General features: G+C 38.1%; 1 protein-coding gene across 1 annotated transcript in view; it reads right to left on the reverse strand.

Annotated features, from left to right (window-relative positions):
- The window catches only part of SMARCA2 (SWI/SNF related BAF chromatin remodeling complex subunit ATPase 2), a 151,163-nt gene extending 140,860 nt beyond the window's left edge, over positions 1–10,303 (reverse strand). Inside the window, exons 1-3 of the mRNA XM_017883501.1 lie at positions 10,147–10,303; positions 2,912–3,038; positions 798–971 (exon numbers count right to left, since the gene is read on the reverse strand). Of these exons, the coding sequence (XP_017738990.1) occupies positions 798–947 (150 nt within the window). The 5' untranslated portion in view covers positions 948–971; positions 2,912–3,038; positions 10,147–10,303. The remainder of the gene's footprint in view (positions 1–797; positions 972–2,911; positions 3,039–10,146) is intronic.
- Between the last annotated feature and the right edge of the window lie 6 nt (positions 10,304–10,309).

Here is a 10,309-nt window from a genome sequence, read left to right on the forward strand (position 1 = left end):
GCCTCTGTGAAATATTCAACTAGTCCCTTCAAAGAGGCCGGGATACTATTATATTTGTTATGAAAATAACTTTTTGCTCTCTACTTTCCTTTTCCAAGTTCCTGCTCCCAAAATTTTGCTCTAGGAAACCCACCTATGCCCACCCATTCAAAAACTTTCCATGGGATTATGAACATGACACCTGTTATGGACTGAACGTTTGTGTCCTCCCAAAATTTATATATTGAAATGCTAACTCCCAATATAATGGTATTAGGAGGTGGGGCCTTTGGGAGGTGATAAGGTCATGAGGGTGGAGTCCTTACGAATGGGATAAGTCCCCTTATAAAGGAACCCCAGAGAACTTTCTTGGTCTGCTTCCACTACATAAGAAAACAAGAAGTTAGCAGTTTGCAACCCAGCAGAAGACCCTCACCAGACCCCGGCCATGCTAGTACCCTGATCTTGGGCTTCCAGTCTCCAGAACGGTGAAAAATAAATTTCTGTTGCTCATCAGCCATCCAGTGTATGCTATTTTTTTTGTTTTATAGCAGCCCAAACAGACTAAGACAGTACTAAACCTCATTCTGCTGCTGAGCAATTGTATGACCTTGAGCAGATCATTTACATGTCCTGGCCTAAGCGTCCTTGCCTATAAAATGATGTGGCTGAATTATGTAAATGTCAAGGAACCATTCTGTTCTGTGATGTCCCCACCACCTACAAGGGTCCATTTTTCAGTCAATTTGACCCCATTCAATGACTTCATTGGACAGCTCTGTCAAAGTGAGGGTGAACAAAGCCCAGGGTCTAAGAACCTGGTGTTTCTGACGGCGTTTCCTCTCCTGCTCAATCTTCTGCTGCTTCTCCAGCTTCTCAGTCATGCGAGCTTCTCTTAGAGTCTGGCGCTTGCTCCGTTTGTATGCTTTAGAGTTGAGAGCCGTCTCCAGGGTCGTGTCCCTGCGCATGCAGGCCACCACCTCCTGTCTCAGCTGTCAAGAGGAGAGCAGTTAGAGAGCCTTCCCAAACAGAAGCTAGGTTCCCGAACCCTGGCCTTCTCTAGGTTGCACTTAATGGAACACAGTGGGGCAGGGAATCTCTACAAGCTTCTCAATCATCTTTGGTTTGTATTAAATGAAGGAACTAAAATCATGCCAAATGTATGCAATATTTTCAAGGATGGTACAAGATTTTTTCCCCCAAATAATTCAAATCAAAAGCAATTATAGTACTGTAACAGTAAAAGAAAGAAAAGATGTTGTCTTGCCTTTTAAATAACATCACTTTATCTAATTATTCTAATGATACTAATTAGCTAATAAGCTTTTAAATTTTTCACTGTTTTAAATGTCATGTTAACATTCGCTTTGTGTTTAAAGATTAATTTTAATGATGCTCCAAAAAAAGAATAAAAGAATTACTTTCACGTATGGTAGCAGCAGGTACTCCACCAACGTTAATTCATAGTCTCATACAAAGGATGGGAAATACGGGTTTTGGCTTCTTCCCACTCCAATAATAATATTCTTTCCAAGAGAGCTACATTTTGTATTATATCATGAACTTATTTTAGATCATCACAAATGTAATACTTTTATCTGCATTGCATGCTATGTGGTGGTAGGGGGTAGGGACTAGAGAATACACATTAAATAATCATTCCACTGAATCTGAAATCATCATTAGTTACAGTTAATTTAATTGGGAAGCTTCATAAATAACACATTTTTAAAATAATATCAAACAAAAATCAGAAACCAATAAGAATCCAGCACAGCAATGCTAATTTGAACATAAACTTATTCCTGAAAATATACTTGGTTAATATTCATTTAGTGAGATTTTATCCAGCACTTTATTAATTCATCTTATGAGGTCACCAATAAGAAAGAAGTAAACAGAACTCAGAGAATTTTCCCTTTTCTTTTTAAAATTTAAGCTGAAATCTACTCTCACAAACCAAGAGCCAAGTAGCACCTACCCATCACTAATGTCCATCTGTGATATTATAGCCAGTAAGGCAAATATACACCCAAATTCCTACAACAATAGCAAGTGGAGTGGCCTGTGATTTTACTCACATCCTCCAACAGACCAAGTCAATACTTCCAAACTACTTTTACTCATTAATCATTCATTTTGCATGTTCCAGGCTTTAACAAAACAAACCCATCTGACTAACAATGAAAGGTTCCTTATCCCCTTTGGCTTAGTGAGGCAATCTGTGGACTAGCAAACTTGAACATTCTGAGTCCACAAGGCAAAACTCACCAAAGTGAAAATTAGCTCTAACTCATTCCACTAGTCTCTTACTAATTTAGAAATCAGAAAATAGGTCATTATACTGGCTTTTAATAACTACTGTAACGACAAGAACAGATAATTTACGGATTAGTCACTGTATGAGCCTGATGTGATCAAACACTCCAGACTTAGATATTGGTGAATAAATAAGCTATAAGACACTGTTTTATGTATTTCTATAAATGATGAACTACGAATTCAGTAGAGTAGCTATCATATTTGTTAAAATTCTTTTCACAGTCGTGGCTAGCACTTAACATCTGTGCTTACAAAGAAACTCCAATCTACTACCTTCTGGTTTTTCCTTGGCGTCATAAAGGCAAACATGAGCTACCCCACTTGTTCCCAAGGTTTTTCATCCATGGTAACAAAATGCCATAACTCTTGACTTTGTAAACCATAGTACAGGAGGAAAAACTCTTTCCCATATACAGAAGAGAAAACCAGAATAATAAGCAGTTCATCTTCATTATTTTTAGTTGTAAGCTGTTGGTCTAAAAGATTCACTATTTTACTATGTTTCTATCTTTATAACAATATCGAATAGACTAAAGGCAACACAGATAACACTTTAGGAATAATTACATTTATTTCCTACATCTCAGATTCACTGGGGAAAAGGTATTACCTGACGCTGGAAATTGAGTAACCGAAGTGCTTTTAGTTCCACGGTTGCTTTGGTTCGTAAATCTGGTGGCAAAGAGCCAGGCAGATTTTCCAGTTCTTGTATCCTATGAGCTATGCGGGCCTGAAGTCTAAAGGAAACAATAAAATGGGGAAAAGGGAGCAGTGGAAAAACAATTACAATTTAATCTTACATGATAAACAATGACATCAGGTTTAAGGTCAGGACAGAACATATTCCAGATACTGATAGTTGATTTCTGACACCCAACTAGAATTTTTGATGTTAAGCAGAGAAAAGTTACCTTTGCATTAATGCAGACAGGTATAGGTTAACTTAACGATGTGGCTTCCTGCATAACCCCTATCTAACACCAGGGAAAGAAGGTTCACCCTGTATCTAGTGGGGAAGTCAAATATCCTTGCTCGCTCTTAGCAGAGAGAGAAAATGAGAGACAGAAACAATTGACTCGCTTCCTAACTCCCAGCCAGACAGAATGCAGAGCTGAGAGGACAGACTTTTTTCTAACTTCTAGTTCTGTCCTAAGGCAACCGGACCATTTGTCTTCTTTGCCAAGATGCTGATGACGAACAGCCATTAAAGCGGAGAGAGCAAGAACGGTTTTAGGTGCTGATGCCACAGAAATCAGCCAACCCTAAACATTCAGAAAGCGCTCTGCCAGCCACAGCCACTTCCTCCGTGAGCAGAGCTTGCTTGAGAAAAGAAAATACAAATGAGGCTGTTTTTAAAAAATCAGGGCCAGCAGTAAATAGTACTAAAAAACCAAGAGTTTCTAGAAAAGGATGTTGAGGATTCTCGTTTTACACACCATCAAAAATATAACTGCATGTATTTCCGCATAATAAAGGCAGAGTAGAAAATAAAAGACCTCTCACTTTAGCCATTCACTTGGGGTACTATTACTGTTAGATATATAAACTGCTGGTTTTAGAGTTCACCTGAATCCTATTCTGACAAATAATTATATGCCATTTAAGCCTGTTTTTAGAACTACATCTCCTAAATTTGAGGCAAACTGTACTGAACTAGATTTCAACAAAGAAAGAATAATAATAAAATGAGTAATAAGTTAAACTAGGTTAATAATAACAGCACTAAGTGCCTTTAATGCACAATTTTATTTAATTGTCTCTCTCTTACACACACAGACACGCCTCTCTCTATAAGGTTAATGTTATAATGGTCCCATTTTACTGATGAGGAAAACTGAAGACACCTGGAGATACCACAGAGCTAGTAAAGAAGGGGGCCAAGATTGGAACCTCAATTTGCCTGATATCAAAACCACTGCAATGAAACAGTAGATAATTAAAATATACTTTCTGAGAACCTTCCTGGACCTCAACTATAAAAGTTGAAAATTAAGAATTCTGTTAAAAGTTATGCACAGCCATTTAAAAAAAAACAACCAAATCATGTCCTTTGCAGCAACATGGATGCAGCTGGAGGCCATTATCCTAAGCAAATTAATGCAGGAACAGAAAACCAAATACCGCATGTTCTCACTTTTAAGTGGCAGCTAAACATTGGGTATTCATGGACATAAAGATGGCAACAATACACACTGGGGCCTACTAAACGGGGGAGGGAGGGAGGGCAGCAAGGGTTGAAAAACTTTTAGGTACTATGCTCATTAGCTGAATGATGGGATCAATTGCACCCCAAACCTCAGCATCATGCAATACACCCATGTTAAGAAACCTATTCATGCATCCCCTGAATCTAAAATAAAAGTCGAAATTATCTTAAAAAATGAATATTACAGTTTTTTCCAAACATGATGGTGTTGCCAGAGTACAGAGCTGAGAGGACAGACTTTTTTTCTTTCTAACTTCTAGTTCTGTCCTAAGGCAACCAGGCCATTTGTCTTCCTTGCCAAGATGCTGATGATGACAGCCATCATTTTCATTAACATGAAAAAGTAAAACCTCCTGGACCTAAATGTTGTAGAAGATCTAATACTTCATATAGCCAAATATCAAAATGAGTGACTTTTTAAAAAACCTACAGTTGCTTAGTTTGGAAGGAAAATAAAATGTCATCATTTTAAAATTTTAAAACGGTGGTAAGGAAAACTATTTTCAGGGACTTCACTAAAAATAATATCTACGACTGATTCTTATTTTATTTGCTATATACATGTTATTCATTCTAATTTATTAAATGATTTGTCATAATGTGTCAATATTATCACTGCTACTATGCTGTTATTTTTTGTTTATTTGTTTGTTTGTTTGAGATGGAGTCTCACTCTGTCGGCCAGGCTGGAGTGCAGTGGCACTATCTCGGCTCACTGCAATCTCCGCCTCCTGGGTTCAAGTGATTCTCCTGCCTCAGCCTCCCATGTAGCTGGGGCTACAGGCACGTGCCACCATGCCCGGCTACTTTTTGTATTTTTAGTTGAGATGGGGTTTCGCCAGGTTGGCCAGGCTGGTCTCACCTCAGGTGATCCGCAGGCAACAGCCTCCCAAAGTGCTGAGATTACAGACGTGAGCCACCATGCCTGGCCCATGCTGTTGTTTTAACTATGCATACCAACACAAACAACAGCATTTTAAAATAGTTTAATCATTCAAAAGACGGAAAGTTTTGTATTTCATGCACAATAATAAATTCATCATTTTACTCTTTTGGCAAAATTGTTCAAATTCTCCCAACTTTCTTCCACATTCCTTTTACTAGTGATACGCATGAGATTATTACTTTTCGCTATATGAAAGAGACATCTACTTCATTTACTCATTTTCTAAAACATCTACATAGCCCCAAATATCTGGATACAGCAACAGATGTTGCATCTTAACAATTAAGATGTAAAGAAAAAAATCCACTACTGATTTTTTTGAAATATAGAATTTAAAGGGAAAAAATAAAACTGAGACAACTTTGCTTTTTACAGGTTAAGGTCATACCAAAGGAAAGTTAAGTATTATAGTAGCGTGAGATCATGGCCAATGATTTGGTTATTCCAATTCCTTGGTTCTAGATTCCTTGCAGATCTTTCTTATTTGAATATCCTAGAACTCAAACTATCCCTTGGTATTCTGATTTACTCTCTTTGACAAAGTGGGTCAGATGCTAAATTAGAGGAATTCCTACTTAATCTTCCAAACAACCATGGAACTAGGTAAATAAATAAATAATCTAATAAATAATAAATAAACTAAATAAATAATCGTAGGACAACTGGGTTGATAGGGTAGAGATTACATCACACTGAACTGGATGGTGGGAAGTAGGGAAGTGTAGGGAAAATGAGGAGGTGGGGAGTGGGAACCCGCGGTAGATGGGGCACTGTGTGACTAAGGCACTGGAGAGACAGGGTAGGAGCAAGGGGACTGCACTTCTCCCTGAAATGACTAGTTCTCCAAGGAGCCTAGTATTTGTCAGTGAATCTGATTCCCTGGCACAAAAGAATCCCTCTTCCATGGAAAGGAGGCAAGAACTACAAAGTGCAAACTCTAGGAGAAGAGGAAAGGGAGATTCCATAGTAAAATTACATGCATTTGATTCAGCACATGGGGGGTGAGTAGCAAAGGTATAGGAGGGGCTTCTTTAACACAGAAGATTGTATCTTTGTTGTTGTTGTTGTTAATAGAAATCTTCATTTTAAATAATGCTCCTCTCCAGACAATTTCATCTCCCCATCAGTAAGATTCAGCAGGTAGTCCGATAAAGAGATTCAGGATTCTAAACTTCCCGAAACAACAACAAGACGTAATACTGCATAACTGCAGGAGACTCATTTAGTGTCCTCACGAGTACAGAAAATTGATGCAGAATTAGGTCACACAGGTTTTTCATACAGATTGAACAGTAAATCAAGAGGGGTTACTGTTCTGGCAAGAAAAAGACTTCCATTAAAGGCAACAGATATTTGTTCAGGTCCAGAGGAGAAGTTTATGATTCCTGTAGGAGAGTTATTTGAACAGAAAATGACACTGGTACATTTTGTTCCTTCAAGGAACTGAGTGACACTTTAAAAAGAGAGTGTGTGTGACTTTTTGTAACTCTGCAGGTAACGCAGCTATTGGTAATTTTGAGAAGGAATTTTCAGGATTGCAATGGCGACAAAGGCAGGACAAAAAAAAAAATCACAGGTAAGCAGCCTATGTCTGCTTCCTGACACAAGCAGGATATACCGCTCTTTTCATACTAAATTCTGACTTTATTCCGAAGAGGGCTGATGTAATTCAGAGACGTTCTTTCCAAATAAACTCCTTCAAGTGTGAAATACATCTTCCATGCAAACATCTGCGGAATTAGTTTACATGCCAGTGTGATGATTCCTGAGGTACTTTTGACCAGACATCTAATTCTAAATAGAAGAAAGCGAAGTTAGGCACAATGAGAAGCCAACAAAAGTGTGCCAAAAAGAAAAAAAGAAAAAAAAGCAGTCCAGGGAAATATCTCTCTGACACTTACTATGGAAGTAATAAAGTTCCACTACAAGAGAAAGATGGTCAAAAAGAAAGGATCCAATTTAAGTGGGAAAAATGTTTCAACTAGAGAGTTCGTACAAAGCTGTAGCAAAGTGCTCATAAGCAGACATCTATTTATGCTATGAATGAAAAGGAAGGTCAATTTGTCAACGTTCTGCTTTTATGATGAACAAGGAAAAGCAGCCAACTGACTTAAATGTTAAAAAAATTTAAGATTCTGAAAATTTCCTGTCAAATTTCATAGACAAGGTAAATGATATTACAAGACCCAAAGAAATTAACATCTGTTCAAGAATTTGACAGATGATTTTTGCTCAAACTAAGTTTATCAAATTGTAAAAGAGGTTTTTTAGACCTTTCTCTAATCTTTGATCAGATGATAAAGATGCACTGGATCCTAACAGTTACCAATGCTAAAGGCTGGTAAGCCATTCTATCACAAAGGGTCAAAAGAAGAAAAAAAATAGTTTATTTGTTGTCCTTTGCAAGTGCCTAAGGGACCTAATTTAACCCTTTTAAGGGATAAATGTAATCTCTGCAGTTGAACAACTTATCTTCATATAGGCAGAAGACAGTTATTGCTCTGTAACCAAAGAATACAAAACTTGCCCCATAATGCCGTCACTACAAAACTATGCTTCTTCTCCAGGTGGCCATGGGAAAATTCAGGCCAAAGGACCCACAACCTTTCTGGATTCAGGGTTGTCCAGATCAGTCATTTCAAAAGCCACATGGCTTTACAAAGGAATAGGCATTTATAAAGCAATAATAATACTATGAAAAATAGCCATTCTCCACATTTTGCAATGCACATAAGTTAAAAGATACTGACAGCATTTTTTATTGACATAGGAGTGCAGAACAAAATCTTTTTATACGTTGGAAATAGTACTACTTAATACTGTGTACTTCGGAAGACCATCCATTAAGGTAATCTCCAAAAAAGTTCCTAAAATAAACTTATTACAAGAAAGTCCTGCAATGAAAATTCTAGAAAAAATGATCAAGAACATTTAGGAGCTAGCAAAATAAAAAGTTAAAACACACTTGTGCACACACACATACCAGGCTGAAAAAGGCAAAAGTCTAGACATATGTAAAATTTCTAGCTATAGAAAGCATCTCTCTTCTAAGGGTAGTTCACACAGTTTAACAAAGGTACTGGTAATTCAAATGGCAAAAAAATGTTTTAACTAGGGAGCTAGTACAGAGCTTTTTCCTTTACTAGGGTAGGAAAAAAAATATTAGCTCTTAGAAAGTCAGAATTTTAGAGCATTCACATTGTATTTCTCCATTCTATTACTGACTTTTTCCAATACTTTTAGTTTTTTAAAAATTCAACAGCAACGTACAGAATGTACTGCACATTAGTCTACTGCACATGAACAGAGGAATATGCTAGCATTTGACTTGATAACATACAACAATTATTCACCCAGCAGAATCTGCCTATCAGCACTGAAATATCAATTGACAATGAGTATCTAGTTCTCTGGGAATACAAGAAATGTTGGAAATAGCAAGATAAAATATCTTAACATGATTATTAATAGTAATGAGAGTAAAGTTACACTCTTCATTAAAAAAAATAAACACATCTAATGGCAACTAATCCTGATTTCTTTCAGAGTACCTCTCAAAGCTGGTAACAGTATTTTAGTCTAACAACAAATGAGTGATGTGCTTTTCAATAAAGATTAAGGTTATGTTTTAAAAGGGAGCCCAGACATGGTTTACCAACATTCTCTATAATTTTTAAACTCTAATTTTCCTTAAAATTAAGAAGTATTTGGGAAATAATAATAACTATTATTTATTGAATGTTTCAGTATCATTTTATCTTCCCAACACTATGAGAGGTACCTTCTTTTAGCCTAGGAGGAAACTGAGTCACAGAAAAGAGACATAACTTGACCATGGTAAGAAGTTACTAATGACACAGTATGCTTTCTGGCAGACTCCAGAATCCACAATCTTAGCTTTATTTTATCTTGACTTAATACTTGCTGGACTCCCTTTTGGGTTGACATTAACCATTTACATCAGGGGTCTTCTAACTACAGCCTGCAGGCCAAATCCTGCCTCCAGCCTGTTTTTGTAAAGTTTACTGAAAGGCAGCCAGCCCATTATTGTCCACGGCTGTTTTCCTGTTTTCGCACTACAAGGGTAGAGGTGAGTTGTGACAGAGATCATATGGCCCCACAATGCATAAAATATTGACTATCTGGCTCTTTACAGAAAGGGTTTGCCAGCCCCTGATTCTGATAAATGGGCTGAATCAGGTAAAAATTAAGTTTCTGGACTAATAATTTAAATAAGGACCTTGTATAAAGATACTTGCACAGGGTATACCCATAAGGCTGGATCACACCATAGACACACGTGAATTAAAACAAAGTTTATACAAAGTTACCAAAGTATGCTTGAGTAGAAATATACAATTAACATGAAAATCAGGCCAGCACAACACACGCAACATCCCACCACCTCAGTCATTATTCAACGACACAAGTACAAACAATGACAATGTATTCCATAATCGAAGTGTGAAATGATCACTTTCTTGGGTCCATAGGAAGTCCCCGTCAGCTTCTGATCTTCAAAACCCCAGTGCCCACCTCGGCACCTGGCAGGCCACAGGGATGGATAAGTTTTCTGACTGAATGGGTGAAAATCAGTTTGGCCAACCAACGGGCAGGCACCTCACCCCCCTAGGCTTGGTGGCACTTGCTAGAACACACAGCAGGTGAGCCCCTTTCTGGTGGGGTGCATTACCTGTATTCCCGCTCCTGCAGAATTTCCACGGGGTCCAGGCCTTGCGGTTTCTGGATGGGGCTGATACGGCTCTGCTTCTGCTGCAGCTGAAGGATGGGCGAGGGCTGCCCCGGGGCCGGCTGCGGCACCGAGGGCCCGGGCACTGCGGCCGCGGGCGGCTGCG

The sequence above is a fragment of the Rhinopithecus bieti genome, unplaced genomic scaffold (genome assembly GCF_001698545.2).
Source record: "Rhinopithecus bieti isolate Rb0 unplaced genomic scaffold, ASM169854v2 scaffold_641, whole genome shotgun sequence".
NCBI lineage: Eukaryota > Metazoa > Chordata > Mammalia > Primates > Cercopithecidae > Rhinopithecus > Rhinopithecus bieti.